Source organism: Rousettus aegyptiacus, unplaced genomic scaffold, assembly GCF_014176215.1.
Source record: "Rousettus aegyptiacus isolate mRouAeg1 unplaced genomic scaffold, mRouAeg1.p scaffold_m13_p_3, whole genome shotgun sequence".
Lineage (NCBI taxonomy): Eukaryota > Metazoa > Chordata > Mammalia > Chiroptera > Pteropodidae > Rousettus > Rousettus aegyptiacus.
The window spans coordinates 88,258,496-88,277,583 of NW_023416306.1; the positions used below are offsets into that span (position 1 = coordinate 88,258,496).

Here is a 19,088-nt window from a genome sequence, read left to right on the forward strand (position 1 = left end):
CATCCTAGAACTTTCTCTAAAAGACAACTAGCAGACAGTTTTTGTCTTTTCATCTTTCCTTCTGCTAGGAATGGGGTGTGACAACTAGATTATAACTGTTAATTTGGACTTTGAGTGCAGGTAACACATAGGGAAAGCACTTCTAAAATGCCTGAGTCTCTGAGCAGAGCACTGAGTATACACTTGTCTGCCTTCCTCCAGACATTTTTTAACACAACAGAATCTACCTTTTATCTTGTAAAAGTCACTGTTAATTGTTGGTCTTACAGTAGCACCTAATTCTCACCTCTAAATGTACCAACAGCTCAGGTTTCAATTTAAGTGTTATATTTTCATTCAACAGATACATGTAGATTATCTACTGAATTAATTGCTAGAATCCAGACTTGAGTTATCCATAAAGCTTTCTTATGGGCCTTCCTGTGTGTTTTACAGTTTCTCCAATGAAATTCTGTGCACCTATGCCAGGCTAGCTCAGAAGAATCTTCAGGGGAAGAAATTAAAAGTAAAGACAAATTAGTTCTACATTTCTTGTAGTGATTAACAAACAGTAGTTTAGGTTAGAGCCCAGCAATCTATGTTAAATTAAAATAAATTAGATAAATACTTGTTTTATTTATTTACTTATTTATTTATTTATTCATTAATATAGAAGGTGTATGCTTTCTTCTATGTGCCCCTTTCACTGTATTTATAGATTCTACTATGAAGTGTTTTTTTTTTTTTATTTCTTGACTTCTAGATAGTTAACACTCTTCCTTTTAATTTTCTCTTTGAGCAATAACTGGATTTTGTTGTATTTGTCATCTTTTGATTATTCATTTGTAACTGCATTGAATAAAGTCTGGATTACATGGCCTATATTATCTCTGCTCTTTAAGGTTTTGTTTTTTGTTTGGTTGGTTGGTTGTTTTTTTCTGCTTCTCCAACTACATGATTAATTTTTGTGAATTTTTCATGAACTTTAGAAAAAAATCCATTCTGTGAAAGGAAGATTTTTATTAGTCATGTGTCGATACTATTTTTCAGTTTCTCCCTGTCTTAACTATTTTTTTTTAATTTAATAGAAAAATTGTATTATCTAGAACTGCATAATTCTCAAATATATATTGGAATTTCCCGCTGCAACTTCATGTTTCTCAAATTCTTCCATTTCTAATTTGTTTTATAACTTTAGCTGCTCTGTATTCTACTGCATACCAATTAATGACTATATTTTTTATATAAGCTGTGACTTTTAAAATTACATAAAATAATGACCTTTCCCTAACAGTGTTTTAAATTGAAAATGTATTACTAATTTTGTCTTACTCTATATAAATATTGTCACTTCTGAGTGATGATTAATTTTAATTTACATATTTCTATTACAACTTTGTGTCTTTTCCAATCTTGACTCAAGATTTTACTGTCACCTGTTTTAGTATATATTAAATTCTATATATATATATATATATATACACACACACACATACATATAATATTTACCAAATATAATAAATATAATAAATATATTTGGTAAATAGCATATAAACTTGTTACTTTTAATAATATATAAATTATCTAAGTAGATGTAAAGTTATATAATAATATATAATTACATATTTATTTGATATAGCATATAAACATGTTTCTTTTAAATCAAGTCTAATAGACTGTTATAATAAATTCAATCTATTCACATTTAGTCTGTGATACAACTGTTTCCATTCTACTCTATGGTTATTATTTACTTAAAATTATATATTTCTCTATTCCTTTTGCTCTATTTTTGCTCATTTTATCAAATTCCTATTATTTCTATTCTTTTCCTTTTATTTTGTTTTCTCTTTCATTTCTGGAATTGTGTATTTTAAAAATTGTTTTAATCAGATATTTATAGTTCTTTGGTATTTGTAAACAAAGACCTACTGTTTCTCCCATAGAGACACACTTTTTCCCTTTTCGACTCTTCTAAAGTTTAAGATTTTAGATAACTTATTTTTCTCCTTCCCTTTCCTTTCCTTTCCACAAGGCATTAAGAGATGTACCTCCCCTTCATGTTCTACACCCACTCCAAACTCCAAGGTTTTGCTAGGATATTGCTAATCTTTTTATTCTCTCTCTATATATTTTGGTTTTAAGAAATTTTATTTAGTACTTGAATTGTATATTACTCAGGTGAACCATACTTATTTATCAAATGCACATATACTCATATTAAATGCTCACCTCCATATCCTTTTTTATACCATTGCTTCACATCCAGTTTATTCATTGGATGTTTTTAATATGGTCTCAAGTATTTTTGTCAGGTGGGATTATTTGAATTTTGAGATTACCGAATGTTTGCATAGCACTAAATATTTCTCTTTCATACTAAGATGAATGAGATTTTTGCTGTCAGATACTGGGATATAAACACATGCATCCCACACCACCCCTGATCCCTGCTCCTTTTTTTAGTAACTGCAGGTGTTATTCCATTGTTTTTGAGCTTTCAGTGGTCGAGATGAGACTCTTGAAGACAAACTGATCTCCTGTACCACCCCAGGCTTATCAATTGGAATTAAGCTTAGATACTAGTCATAGAAAATCCCCCAATATTATGACATAAGATAAAATTTTATTTCTTTCTCATGTAGAAGTCAAGAGCTATAACTAGTTCAGGTCAGGTGGGCACAACTCTGTGATGTCAAGAATTGAGATTCCTCTGTTTTATTGCTTCTTTGTGCCTGATGTTCATTTCAAATAAGCTCATAGTCCAAGATGAGAGCCAGTGGAAATGTGCTGAAATGAGCTAAATGTGAAGTGCTGCTTTCTTATAAGGATATTTCTGCTTGAAACACACTGGCAAGGGCATGCTGAATGGATAACTGGGCAATGTTTTCTTTGTCCTGGACAAGCATTATCTAATGAATAATTTAAGGTTCAATTACAATGAAAAAATGGGAGAGTCAATATTAGGAAATGAGTAGATTCTGACACATTGTGACAATCTGTTCCTTCTGCCTAGAAACCTACATGATTTTCTTTGTAGACTTCAAAATCACAACTTTTATGAGAGTATGTCTAGGGTTTTGTTTTGCTTTTTTTTTCTGTCTTTAGTTACATATATAACTTGTAATTCCTCTCAATGAGTAGATTCCTATCTTTCTGTGACTCGGGATTATTTCCTTTCAGTATTTATTTTTTTAAAGTAGAGAAAAGGAGGAAAAAACTCATATTTTGAAACTTGACTACTACATTTTTAATGTTCTGTGTGACAAAATGGAAAATTCCTGTAAAACATTCCTGCTGTTTACTAACGTACAGTGGTTTTCTCAAGGTAACAGAGTGTGTGATTAAGTTTTGAGGTATATTAGACACTTTTTTCCATAAAATAGTGTTTTTACTTTAACAAATAATTGTTATACAAATTATGGTTATTCAGACTTGGGTATTTGGCAAATATTTTCTCAAAAGTGAAGTGAAACCGCCATCTCAAAGAAAGCACCTTAGCTATATTTGTTACTAATGATAAAATTTACATGTTTAAGATAAAAACTAGAATTTTGAAAAATCTGTCAATGTCAAAATCTGCATGATGGCTACCCAACACTTAAAGACTCTACTAAAGATACTGATGATGAGATTAATAAACATGACTTGTATTATAAAATGAAATATGTCAACATTTGGAAGATCTCAGTGAATTTATATTTTCCAAATGACTAATGCATGATGTTATAAAATCATGTATGAGTAAAAAGTTATACAAAGTGCAGGATAGACCAATGGGTTTTAACATAACAGAGTACCAAAAGGTCATTGATATAGTTATAGATTCCACTTTGCAAGCAAATGTTAGGACACTACCCCTTTTGAGTGTGATATCAAAGACTATTCACAATGTTCTGAAAAGGTTGTTGAAATACCTTTCCCTTTACAACCAAATAGTGTGAGGGCAGATTTTCTTCAAATACTTCAAGCAAAGCAACATGTTGGAACAGATTACATGCAGACACTGATATGATTCTCCAGATAGATCATTTCCACTAAACTAGATACTACTGAGACTTGAAGAACTATAAAACGATTCCATTCTTTTTATTCAATTATTCTTTGTTTGAAAAATATGGTTTTCAGACTAAAAATGTTCCTTATGTTAACATGTCATTAGTTTATGATATAATTAAAAATGAATTGATAATAATTAGTTTTACATGGGCTCAGTTTTAATTTCTAATAACATAATTATGAATGGATATAATTCTAACAAACAAAAATAGTTAGTGTTTTTAATAAATTTTGAGTGTAAAGGTAGTCTAAGACAACAAAGTTTGATAACCTCTAGTCTATGTCATAGTTTCTTCTTTCCCTCTTTCATCTTTCTCTTTTCTTCTTCCTTCTCATATACACACACAAGTGAACACACACTCTTACCTCTCTCTTCTCCTATTCTTGAACAATTTCTAGTACTATACCAGTATTATACAACTTAATCACTGTATCTTAATAATGTATTTTGAATATCTGAAAGTGCTAGGCCATTTTCTTCTCTTTTTATCCTGATATACTTTTTTATTTTTTGAAATATTTATTTTTCAAAACCAATTTTAGACCAAGAAAATTTTGTCTCTTAATTGAAATTATTTTTTGTTTATATCCTAGATTATATCTTAGAAATATCTAATATCTTAAAGGAATTAGTATATTTATATACTAATTATATACAAGAACAAAAATATGTAATTTAGTTATTTGTCTTCTTTATTTGTTTACCTGTAGATTTTAAAATTTAAATGAAAATAGAACTTCAGATTTCACCATGGAAATACTACTTATCAAACCAGTGCCCTTGTTACACCCTGGTTATTTATATGCATATTCGTAATCAGTTTATAAATTGCTTGAAATCTGTAATTATGCTGCTTATTTCTGTGTATATTCCATGCACAAAGTGTTCAATAAGTATTTGATATTTAATTTTATAAATCAGTTAATTTTTATTATCTCTAATTAATATTTTTATTTACTCAACGATTAAGGGCAAATATGATTATATGCATAATGATATTTTAATGATTTGGAGGGCTTTTTAAAGGTACTTTTAAAATTATTAGATCATAAATTTTAATTAACAAGAAGATAGCATACACAATAGCAGTATTATAGGGTTTGAATTTTGAAGACTCAGTCTTTAGTTGAATTTTTTCATGTTTCTTCATGTGTGTTGACCAGATGAGTTTTATCAGCCATTCTCAATCTGAAAATAAAAACAAATATATAACACAGCAGGAACAAGGAGAGAAATAAAATCAAATCTTTTTTACTTCCTATTTTGTATCACTTTGCAATACCATCATGTGGCTTTTGTTCAGGTTTTATAAACTAAAATACACAAAATTTGAGTTGAATGCTGGTCTTTATTGCTAGCAAAAACTAAGTCTGTCATACACAGCTGTGTTTAAAAGAATGGTATTGTTTATAATTAAATGTTTTAGATATTCAATGTGTTTTGGCAGTGTAATGGAAATGTTTTCTTTGGAAAAGTTTGCACATTTTTCAGAAATAATTATTGATGTAAAGTGAATTCTAATTATCAAAACAGACAAGTCATTTGTGAGCTTATTAAAGCAAAGCCATATTTAAAAAACCTACACCTTTAGCAACCAGGTGTATAAAATTATGCATAATCTCAATAAACCATTATAGCAATATAGTTAAATTATTCAAATCAACAAGTATGAAACAAAATAATGAAGCATGTCCAAAAAGAAATTGAGATCCTAGCTATAGTACCTTTAGTAATAAATAAAAATGTATTTACAAGGTTTGAGAAATATAAAAGAAAATCTTAAATGCCCAGTAAAAAAGAGAAACTATTTTGTATTTCCCATGTACTTTGGTAGATTCCTCCTTATTCTCTGGTGTACATTCTAAGACCTCCAGTGTATACCTGAAACTATGGACAGTCCCAAACCCTATATGTATTGTTTTTTCCTATATAGACATACCATTGATAAAGTTTAGTTTATAAATTAGTCACAGTAAGAGATTAATAAAAATAACTAATAGTAAAATAGAACAATTATAACTATATACTGTGATAAATGGTATGTGAATTGGTTTGGGTCTATTGTTAGGATAAACAAGGATTACTGGAGCATAAGTACAGAAGCAGTCGATCTGATAACTGAGAAGGCTACTAAATGACTAATAGGCAGTAGCTTACACAGCATGGATATAGCAGACAAAGGGATAATTCGTATCCCTGGCAGGATAGAGTGGGAAAGTGTAAGATTTCATTATATGACTCAGAATGGTGGTGTGCAATTTAAAACTCATAAATTATTTATTTCTGAAATATTCCATTTAACATTTCAGACTGCGGTTGACCGCAGGTTAACTGAAATCACAGTAGGTGAACCACAGATAAGCGGGGTGATCGTACTTATATTTAATTCCCTTTAGATTATATTTATTTGCCCTCCACACTGATTAAGCTATTGATGAATTCTATGCAATTGAATTAAAATTATATACACTATACAATGATGACATTGCATTTACAATTTTATAATTTAATTGTATGTATAAACTTTTTAAATTTTTCAATAACTGGTCAAGAATGACATTGCAGTAGTTCTGAAAACGAACTCCTCAAATGATTTGATTTTTGACTTCACTGTGAAAAAACCAACCTAAAGTAACAATCTTTGTTGATGCTTGCTCAGATCAGGTGGACCAAAACAGCAGGAAGTGCCTCTGACAGATTCCAAGACTCAAGTGTCTTCAATGAGACTTTGAGAATTACAAATATTCAGCGACACCAAGGAGGCCGGTATTACTGTAAAGCAGAGAATGGCTTGGGGTCCCCAGCGATAAAGTCAATCAGAGTGGATGTGTACTGTAAGTAAATTTCCCAGGCAACTGTGGTTAAGTCTATGATGAATTTTTTCTGTCCTACTACTTGAGATAAACTTTTTGTAGTTTGTCTATTGTGAAAACCTATGATTTATTACTAAAAATAGACTTCTATTTAGTTGAGAATAAAAAGTATATAAAATAAGGATAGCTGATTTAATATATTTCCTAAAGAATCTCTATTAGACATTTTCATAATTTTTATGAAAACATTGTAAATATTTTTAAAGAACAATTAAAGAACCAGAAGATTAAGACAATAAATACTTACCGACAATCCCAATGACCAATAATGTTGAATATACCATATACTTCTTATTTTTACATGTAAGTATATAAATGAATATTTATATTTGTTTAAAGAATTATGCTGTACATACTATAACTTTTTTGTTAATTTTACCTGTGTGTGATTTCAGCTATTCTTATTTTTTTAAGCGTACATCATATACATGGAGCTATTTGTTTGTGAAAGACCAAAATATCTGTACAGAGTCTCTTTTTGATCCAACTCAGTTGAAAGTGATCAGTACATTGGCCAATGCTGTGCTGCCTGGAAAGTATTGATTTGTTTCTGTTCTTAATCTCATTTTCCCACTTTTTACTGTTAGCAAATATGTTTTAAATCCTCTTGGTCTCCTTACTTTCTTCCCCACAGAAACAAAATAAGGAGCTACAATCAGTTTGATCTTTTGAACATGTTTATTCATCATTCCATTGCTTTTTACAAGAAATTACAGTTTATTTAACTCTCTAATGTTAGAATAAAATAATTTTCCCCCCTCGCATTAAAGGAATTCAGGCATAAGTAACAAGTAAGGAGTTTCTGGTTTTCTACCTGTCTTTTGTTCTTTCCTCTTTCCTTTTTCAATGCAAGACAAGTGTTGGATAGTTAGGAAAGTGATTGGAATTATGTAAGATCTATTTATCAGATACTGTATTTAATTTTATTAATTTTTTAGGTTACTGAGAAGTGGGTGACAGGGTTACATTTGTGATTCACCTTCCACATTCAGGTACTTGCTCTCTTCCTGGAAAGTATAAGAGAGAAGAAATCCATGTTCCAATCTTTTTAAATGTTCTAGTCCCTTAGGCATTTCTTGACATAACTTAGGCATCTGCATCTCATGAGCTGCTCTCCCCTTGTCCTTACTGGCACGCAGTTTGGCCTTCTCCAAACTTCCCAACTTCAGTATAGTGTCTGGCTCATCATCTCTTGATTAAATATTTCTAGTTACATATACTTTATTAAAAAAATAATAATTTTGAGTATATTTGTTCATAAAGTATGTACCTATGCTTTTTTTGTTGCTATATTTTTGGTCATGAAATTTTAAAATATACAACTTCAATATCTTAGACACAATTCCAAAGTTCTGAAAATTGAATGGGTGTGTTTTGTTTTGTTTTGTTAGTTTTTTGGGGTAACTTTTTCCAGCAAACCTTGATGTGAATTAGTTTGATGGCAACTTCTGACCTGAAATGACTCAAGTGGAAAAATAGAAATGACTTTATATTCTTTATTCACCCTATTTTATATGAATAATCACATTTCACTCAGGAAATAATGTTTGATTACATAGTATCACCACAGATCCTGCTTGATGTGTTACATAATGCATGGTATATGTGCTGTGTTATCTTTCTTAAATCTGAAATATTCTGAAAAACATTTCCCAAAAGTTATGAATAAGAGATTGTGACTTACATTGCCACTATAATAGGTTTGATAATAATAATTTTAAAAAATGTATTTATGGGTTAAAAATCAAACACAGAGACAGAAATGACATTTTTAAGGACTCTTGAAAACATTCTTCTCTCCTCCTCCTACTACTATAAAGCCTTTTCAGTGCTATTCGGCATTATACCCATTCTTTTCTATCTGGTAAGAACAGTTCACAATAGAGACAACTAGGTCTACTTGAGGAATCCATGCTTGTCAAATATAACCTAGATTGAAGACTGTAATTTTAAGGTTTAAGTATCTTTTTTTCACAGGAATATTTATAATTTTAAACCTGTTCTATCACTGTTAATAAGAAGGTGACTAGCTTATTAATGCTGTTTAAAGTTAGCAACTTTGGTGTCTAAAACTAGGTGACAGTCTTAACATTCATCTGTTTGGATTTTGATTTGATGTCAGACTGCTTGATTCAGTATATACTAATTTTTATAAACCATAAACAAGTGAGCAACTTCATTTCAGGTCCTTTGCTTTAAGTATTTTAGGAAATGGTAAAACAATAGGACCCATTTTTCTGTTTGGAGTCATGATATTAGAACCATCACCTGCACTAGACAGATTTCTATATTATTTTCTAAACTGGTCCCACAAGTGGAATGTTCATCAATCTTAAGAGAACTTGGAACATAAGATGGACATAGAAAGAAAAATCCAAAATAATCTTCAGGTGAGGATTATATTTGCAAGAAACTTAGGCAGAGTATGATATGTGGATTAGAGATTCTAATAAAGAATATTAGAATTTAGCTTTGAATTCCTTGTGATAAGTAGTTTCTAAAATGTACCCTATGAAATGTTAATTTTATGACCATCACCAGTCCTGGAGAGTTTTTGTAATAGTGAAAATGTATGTCTCTCATTCAATCCCATGTTCTGATCATAAGTTTCTAGACTTCATAAGTTTCTAGACCTACCTAAAATAAAATTTAGTGATAACCCCTCATTATTTTGATGAGGAATTTTAGTTTTAGGAGAGGAATCGCTACACTGTTGATTGATATAAAATAAGGTGATTTTTATTAGATATTTTGAAATATTTGTGACACTAAATTAAAATTTTGATCAATTTGGGAAGATTTATTAAACACAAGTAGCAATTTCTTTCCATTTAATTTTCTAAAATTTTTTGTTGTAGAAAAATGGGACCACTTTGGTTTTAAAAAGCAACTTCAAAATTTATTTATTTTTTACTATTTCAATCAAAAATATTATTATTATTTGGATAAAATGTTATAACTATGTTTCTCCATTTATATGATCCATCATTTTTTCCTTTTATTTTATTTATTTATATTTTCATAAGATGTTTATTTATTTATATAATAATAATATAGGTTGTCATTTTTATCCTTTCTGAACACTCACATATCATGCATACCTCAACCTATATATAATTTCTGTTTTTAAACGACTTTCTAAATTTTTTCAATTATAGTTGGCATACAGTATTATATTAGCTTTAGGTGTACAACATAGGGATTAGACATTTATACAACTTATGAAGTGATCACTCTGATAGATCTAGTCTTCATCTACTCATCTAACACTGTACATAGTTATTATAATAAATTTATTGACTATATGCTGTACTTTACATTCCCATGACTATTTTATAACCACCAATTTGTGCTTCTTAATTCCCTCCCCTTTTTTCACTTATCCCCCCAAATCTTCTCTCATCTGGCAACCATTAAAATATTCTCCACATCTATGATTTCCTGTTTTATTTTCATTTATTTCATTCTTCAGATTCAAGATGTAAGTGAAATCATATGGCATTTGTCTTTCTTTGCCATCTGTCTTACTCCACTCAGCACAATACCCTCTAAATTCATCCATGTTGTTGCAGATGGCAAGATTTCACTCTTTTTATGGCTAAGTAATATTCCATTGTGCATATGTACCACCTCTTCTTTATCCATTTAGCCATTGATGGGCACCCAGTTTGCTTCCATATCTTAAGCATTGTAAATAATACTCTGAGAAACATAGAGATGCACTTGTCCTTTTGAATTATTGTTTTGAGTATTGGATAAATATTCAGAAGTATAATTACTTGGTCTTTCTCTGTCTCTCATTATAAGCTTTGTTTTAAAATCTGTTTTGTCTGGTATAAGTATAGCTACCCCAGCTTTTGTTTGTTTCTTTGTTTCCATTTTCATGAAATATTTTTTCCATCCCTTTACTCTCAGTCTGTGTGTGTCTTTTGATCTTAAGAGAGTTTCTTGTAGGCAACATATGTAAAGGTCTTGTTTTCTTATTTATTCAGCCACCTATGCTTTTGATTGGAGCATTCGATCCATTTACATTGAAAGTAATTGTTGATAGACATGTAGTTATTACTATTTTATTATTCATATTTTTGTTGTTCTCCTCCTCCTCATTCTCCTCCATTTCCTCCTCCTTCTCCTCTTCTTCCTCCTCCTTCTTCCTTCTTCTCCTTATTCTCCTTCTTCTTAAAGAAATCCCTTTAACATTTCTTGTAATACTGGTTTAGTGTCAATGAACCCCTTTAGCTTTTTCTTGTCTGGGAAGCTCTTTATCTCTTCTTAGATTCTAAATGATGAAGTAGTTTTGGTTGTAGTTTCTTGTTTTGGATTCGTTTTACTATTTTGTGCCAATCCCTTCTGGCCTGCAAAGTTTTTGTTGAGAAATCAGCTGACAGTCTTATGGGAGCTCCCTTGTAAGTAACTAACTGCTTTTCTCTTGCTTTTTTGAAGATTCTCTATTTGTCTTTAAATCATTTTTAATAGCTATAAAAGTATTCCAAAAGTTCTGTGAAATATAATTCCTAATAAAAGTATACTTAAAAATATGCCAATTTTATAACCTTATAATGATTAAAGTTTTTTTCTAATATCTGACTCATTTATACAAATATTTTTTGATAAAAACTAATCACTGAAATTTTTTTATAATTCTAGCCTCAGAGAATCTAGTTTTCAGACTCTCAGAAGGTATTTCAGACTCTCAGAAGGTATTTCAGACTCTCAGAAGTAAATACCTTCTGAGAATATAAAAACTAATAGCTCTATGTTTAAGATAAACATGTAGAATTAGTTCTACTTAAATCTAATGTTTTAAAAATATTTTTCCCCCCTGAAAGCACACTAAAATGATGATAAAAAATAAAATAATAACAAGAACAAAACACATATCACCAAGGATGGAGAGACTGGGGAGGAGACGACAGAAATGTAATTTTAAAAGGAAAAAATCAGATCAGGGAGTGGCCACTGCTGATAATATTAAAGAAAGCTTAACTCAAAGCTGTTGATTTGAAGGACAGAACTATGTATGCCATGCTACAGAACTCTTAAAAAGCTCAGGAATTGGAGACACCACTTAGCTCTTAGAGTGTAGTTGAGTCTAAAATCAGAATTGGTTAACAGTCTATATAAGAAAAGTTACACCCTCAGATCTTCTCCCACATTTCATACAGTTCGATATCTAACCACCTCCCTTTTACCTGCCAACTCCTTAATCAATTCCTTAAGAAAACTGATATTTTCTTTTTCTTTTTTTTTTTCGGGGGGCGGAGGGGGGGGGTGGAGGCAATGTTGAACCAGAGAAACTTTGAACTAAGATACCTGGAATTATCAAAAAAAGAAGCAATATACTGTAGTTAAATTAGTGTTATTAAGTAAAAGTTTACATGTTTGCCACAGTCCTTTCTCACATTTGGTTCTGAGAATGCCTTTTATGCAGAAAATCCCTGTCTAGGAAAACTGATGAACTCTGGGGAAAACGATATATATATATTTTTTCCTAACAAGTAGGGGTCTTGGTGAAATAGCCCAGCTAATACACTCACAATAAAGCCTACTATTGCTCAACAAAGCTACCAGTAAGCTTTTAAAAAACAGATTCTTAGATGTGAATATAGCAGATAACCAGACATTTGAGAGAATATTCTCAAACCAAGTCAAAGTAATAGGGAAAGAATTTGGAAAACAAGGATAATAGAATTGGCTAAAATACAAAACAAAGCATAATTATTAATTTTTTAAATTCATATTTCAAGAAAAAAAGAAAAAAATTACATTCATGTAACTAGAACAGGAAAATACCAAAAGAAGGAATTTTTGGAAAACTAATTTTCAAAGAATTCTTTAAATATTAAAAATGAAAACATAAAAATCATAGAAGGGATGGAAAATAAACATGAAGAAATCTTAAAGAGAGTAAAATAAAATCTAACATTCAAGGGGTTGGAACAAGAAAAAGAAGATAAGAAAATTACAGAATGAATCCAGCTGATCTAACATTTAAATAAGTATTCCAAACAGAAAATAAATTTTTTTTTAAGAAAATTTCTCATCATAGTTGGAAATGTGTTTTCAATTAGGGCCCACTGGGTGCCTGGCATGCTGGAGTAAATAAGATTCATGTCAACACATACCAACATGAAATTTTAAAGAGTAGGAGCAAAATAAATATTTTTAAAGTTTTTAAAAGGTTTTAATTTATTTATAAAAGAATTAAAATCAAAATGGCACAGTTCTCAATATAAATTAGGAAGTTAGCAGATATTGAGTGAGGCTTTTGAACTTGTTTAGAAAAATTATTTTTAAACCAGAATTTTACATATAGCCAGACATTTTTTTCAAATATCAAAGAAGATAGAAGACATTTTTAGGTATGTGAGATTTCCAAATTTTTCTCCAATGTTTCTTTTCTCAGGACACTGCTTTTATATATGTTCCACCAAAACTAGGAATTAAATCAAGAAAGAGAAAAAAACATATATATATTATATAGATATTAAACATGTAGTGTATATATTTATATATATTAAAAGGAGATTATGTATAGCAGAATATAGAAAGAAATCCCAGAATGATAATGAAGCAAGACACCATGATGGTAGCTATGTCTTGGCCTCAAAAGCAACCAAGACAGACTGAAGCTGGAAGAAAGAGGCTCCATGGAGGACATCTTCAGGAAAGAGATGCAGCTGGTGAGTTACCTAATATTTTAGAGAGGAATTTTACACTTCTCATATAAAGCTTATACTATGGTTGGATAGGTACACATAAAATTATGAACACAAAATATTGGCATTATTAACAGAAGAAAATGTTTCATAAAATTAAATGTAATCTAAATATACTGTAAGGTTCAACTGTGAAGGATACTTGCATGGTCAACAATAACAACAGCACTTGATTTAACCAAAGGTATGATATAAATATAAAAGATGAGAGAGAGTTAAAATCTTTTCTCAACAAGAAGAAATAAGTAAGACAACCCGAAAATGGAAAAAAAAAAAAAACCTATAAATAGCAGTTAAACATTTATAAATATAAATGTAAAATGAAGAATGCTTGAAATGTACATTAGAAAAGGTTGCCTCTAGGTACTGGAAATACTTGAGGTTGTGTTCTGTATAACTATTTGGCTTTCTAAATTGTATGCATGTATAATTTGATTTTTAAATTCATTAAATATAGATTTGAAGACTTTGCCTTGAAGGTCCTTTTTATTAAGCTCCTAAAAGTCAAAACTAATCTGTTTCAAAATTTTTTCAGAAGATTGTTGTTAATTCTAAAACTTAAGTCTAAATTTATATGTATACCTTTCTTGAATTTTTTATAAGAATTGATATTCCCTTATATTTAACACCAAATAAAGCTGATGGAAAAGATATCTAAGTAAGAGATAGGTAATGAGCATAGGGAAAATTGCCGCCACATTCTAACTAATTTTTTCCCCAAACTTGATGGAATAAAATTCTTTCAGGTTAATCTCCACTACCAACTTGTTTTCACATTGTTTAGGATGAAATATTTAAACAATAAGTTTTTACTCTTCATTTAGCAAATATATAGGTGGCTGTTAAAAATATAGTTTCATTTAATTTTGTAGGGCTAAAAGAAATTTATTGCATAATTTGTACCTTCATTGAGGTTAAATTACTTAGAGCAACAAAGTGAAATAGTGAAATGTAAAATTCATTTAAATGAAATACAAATATTAAGCAATAAAATAAATAACAAATAATGCTGTACAACATGAATTATGTATCAAATAACACAGACAACACAGTTCCAGTAGTAAGAGGTTTATGACTTCTTATCATGAAAGAAGTTGGGTTTACACTGTATAGTTTGATGGATAAGATTTGAGAGACAATTCTCCATGGCATTTCTACAAGTCTTGGCAGTTTTTGTCCTGAGCTCTCTTTTTTGAGAATGTTTGTGTGGCAAACAGCCTTAGTTATTAGAGACAGTGTCTGTCTCCAGGGAAAAAGTCAGATTTGTTTCCTAACCGGGATAATAAAGATAATGTCTTTCTAAGGGACACAGATTGGGCAGGTTTTCTAGCAGAGTCTTTTTAAGATTAAAACTTTCTTAGGCTCAGGAATACTTAGCTATGTTACAAATTGTGTGTACATTATTCACCCGGGCTGCCCCCATAATGCTCCTGTAGAAATTGAGGAAGAATGAGAACCTATGGAAACATAAGGCTAGCATTTCCATTTGACACATGAGTAATAAAGTCCTTTGTCTCTGGCCCAGGAGTCTCAGGTCTTCTGTCAGCATTCATGAAACTGTGGCAAGCTAACATGTTAGCCAGCAAATCGAGAAAATATCAGACCCTTCAGAGTTCTTGACACAGTAGCATGTAAATAGCAAAGGAGAAGTCCAAATTCATTCCATATAAGTGAGTAGTTTGATTACAGGCACAGAAGAGAGATTAAGTGATTTGTATTTGTGGAAATAATGATCATGATGGTAGGTTCAGAGGAGACATGAGAGCTTAGTTGGGAAGATAGGCTGTAAGACTGTTGAAATTTATTGTCTGTGTTTTCAGGTCATATAAATGATTATCTACCACTTACATAATATATAAAATAAAGAAGTTATAATTTTTAGGACTTAAGAATTACTGATGAGAGTCGGTAATACTCGTATTGCTTCATTCACCTTCTCTAAGAAGAAATGACCACTCATCAAGAGCCTCAAGATCCATTTTCGGAGGAAGAGAGTATATTCTGTTTTTGAAAAGTAGATTCTTATACTTAAATATATTTTTGTTACCTTAAGATTCTTGAAGACATTTAAGCAATTTTCTGAGAATATGTTCACCTAATTCTTTCACTTATTCTCAGCCATGACTGTATTGCTCACAGGGTAATAGAGGTCATACAACTTTAAAGGTTAGGGTTTGATTAAAACTTATTTTTGATTCAAAAAGAAATTAAATTCAGAGGCATTAGCCTAATAAGTTTTCATGTGTGCAGACACTATCCACACATGAGACAAATCTTTTCTAATACCCATTAAACAGTTTGTAAGCCTTCTTATTTCTGAAACATATCCCCCACTTTAATCTCACTTAGATGGATTGCTGCATATTCAGAACAAGCAGTGATTTTTTTTATCCTTGCCTGTTAGATTTATTTACTACATTTTAACCTAAGAAATTAGTGGGAGATTAGGATGACATATCTATTTATTCCCCCAAATACAATTTACCTGCGTTAGAATTATAAACTGCACAGTTAAAAATTATTGGCAATGTATTATTTGAGTTTATTTTTATTGAACCCATCAAATTAACTTCTGGGTAGGAAAATTTAGGAAAATGACTAGAATGACTAATGGGAATTTTGATAGTATGGCCAACTCTGGAAGAAAACTAATTCCTTAAGTCAATCTCATTAAGCATAATTTTCTCACCCACCATCCATCCTCCCAAAACATCGGCTTTGGATTTAAGAAGTCTTAACGTTTGATATGGTAATTACAGTGCTTATTAAAAATGTGTTGCTGTCATGGTAATTACCTTATTAATAAATTTCATCACAAAATTTTATAATTTTGTATATCCTTCAGATGAAGAATGCTTGCTTATCATAGTTATTTACTCATGAGACACATGCCTATCTTATTCCCAATTAGTATTAGAGTCCTTAATAAATTAACTTAGTAAAAAATCCTTAAACGAAAACTATCTTGAGCATATGGAGACTGCCATTGAGTCAAAGACCTGGTAATTATCATGCGGAGAATGCTCAAATTCCTATTATCTCTGATATAAACAGGCAACTAAAGATATATATTATATTCCTTTAACTGCCCCTAATTTCCTATGCTGAAAATCTTACATAAAGTATACTTAGTTTCTGCTAATGTATTTCCACTAGTTAGCCTTTTGCTATTTTTAAGTGCTTGTTCATTTTTTTTGCAACAATTGTTTGTAGATTTTTTAAATTGTGAGGGCATCGACTTTTATATAACTTTTAGTATGCAAATATACATCTACCTTTTCTTTCATGTGACCATTTTGAGTATTTGAATAGAGTTATGGTGACACTCTACACCTTTTTTCACAGGTCCATTTACAGTTAATTTATTATTCTTCATATGAGGTTTTTCAAAACATTTTATAGTCTAGCAGATTTTTTTTTTACATGTCAATATTTCCCTAAAACTTTAGTAAAGCTGATCCGCAACTTACTGTGGATATGAGCTAATCCACATAGTCTGAATTGGCAGTATTATCCATACAATCAAGAAATTTGAATTCTTACTAATAAAATTGTTTGCTTTGGCTTCTTAAAAGATTTAAAGCAATAATATTTTATTTTGTAATATTTACATTTAATATGTAGTAAAAAAATTTTTAAATAGAGAGTTAAAATTGACATCCTATTAACATTTCTTTTTGTGCAATTGATCATATTACAAATCTAAAAGCAGCATCTTATGTATTGTGTTTAATTTAATTTTTACCTATGCGTAATATTTTTAGATTTTGAAATATATTTGTTATAGAATTTCATTTCTTATTTGTTCATTTTAGTTTTTAAATTTTACTATTTATTTTAAAATATTATTACTTCCTATATGTCATCTAATTCAGTGATAAAAATATTCCATGGGAGGAAGACCAAAATCAAACCGCTTTAATATGCTATACTAGAAACGCACCTCTAAATTTTAGCCTTGTTGTAGACTCTTTCTAGATATTTACCAGACCAATATTTATTTCCTTAATACACAGCTAGGTGGGGTCATAAGGATAGTTTTAGCCAGTGGAATGTCAGAGAACATGACATATGGGACAGGCTGAGTGCGTGAAACATATTACATAACTCTTTACACATTATCTTGACTTGTCTATCTCTGCATACAAAGTCCCCAGTTAAATGTCTGAGGACCCATTCTTTTTTCAGCCACAGGATGTAAGGCTTTTGAATCTCAGTCACCATTTTGAGGAAAGCTACCCAAGAGATGCATTGGAGTAGGAACGATTGGATTGAAATTTTCATGAGAGGAAAATAATTATTGAGCCACTGAAATTTTAGGGATATTTTTTACTTATCCTTATTGCTGTCTATTTGTTTACCATTTCTATCTATTCTCCATTTCTACAATGTTTTTGTAAAGTTATTGCATCTTCAAAAATGTATACATTATTTAATGCACATTTAAATGGTTTAGAAGAAGCAAGTACACTTTAACAAAAATAAACTTATGAAAGAAATTTATTGATTTTATGTAAAAAAAAATGGATAAAGTAGGAAAATTACTATTTTCTTAAATAACATTTTACAATCCCTGTCCCCAGTGTCGAAGATACACATGGTGTGAGATGTTTTTCCCTTTGAAACTCTGTTAATATCTTCTGAGGCTGAACCATTTTCTAGTTTCTCATTTCTTCATTCTTTTGTGAAATAAGATAGGTAGGACTCATTTCTCAAGGAGGAACATAATGCCAATATCCTAACTTCATTCTGTGACTAATTCTCAGAGTTCTAACATTTTCTCTCTCAAATTCTATACATTAGAAAATAACCCCTTTTTTTTTGTCTAAAGTTGCTACAACTGAAGTATGAAATTTGGTTATTTACTTAAGAAGGCAAGTTTAGTATACTGAGTCACTCCAGTTTTATAGTTTGACATAATATGGTTTACCATTCAGATTTAATTTCTATATATTAGTTAACAGTTTTTTAATAATAAAATAATTTTCATCTGTGAAAGATGGTTCTTACAGAGAGACTAAATTCTGATTTCCTTTTGTATTCTAACCTTGAGCCTAGAAAATCAGGGAGATAATATTTTTTAAAAAGAGTTCCTTCAATGTAAAAATGGAGAATATGAAAGAGCTTACAGAGTCAAGATGCACCAAACTATAGAATTTCCTTGATCAGCTACCACAGTAGATGTTGGTGTTCTTACAATTTCTTCTTTTTACTACTTTTGTTGTGTACATTGGAGTGTCTTCTAAATGCATGTACCTGAAATTCTTTTCCTGGAGGTCTTCTCTGGTTTCTAGAGTCTACTCTGCCCATATTCTTAGCAGGCAAGTTGAATGCCCACCCCCATGGCCCTCCCAAAATGATTAGTGGGATATAAATACCCCAGCTCCCATGCCCCTTGGATAGGATGTCAAGAAGACTTTTTCACTGTCTTCCAGAGTTCCTCAGGAAAATTAAATT

The 19,088-nt window shown here is 30.4% G+C and overlaps 1 protein-coding gene across 3 annotated transcripts in view; it reads left to right on the top strand.

Moving 5' to 3' along the window:
• The window catches only part of MDGA2 (MAM domain containing glycosylphosphatidylinositol anchor 2), a 773,979-nt gene that overhangs the window by 397,913 nt on the left and 356,978 nt on the right, over positions 1-19,088 (top strand). For 2 of the 3 annotated variants that reach the window (XM_036239414.1, XM_016151454.2), the window contains exon 3: positions 6,699-6,873. In XM_036239414.1, coding sequence (XP_036095307.1) covers positions 6,699-6,873 — 175 coding nt within the window. The remainder of the gene's footprint in view (positions 1-6,698; positions 6,874-19,088) is intronic. The other variant, XM_036239415.1, reaches the window with a different exon arrangement.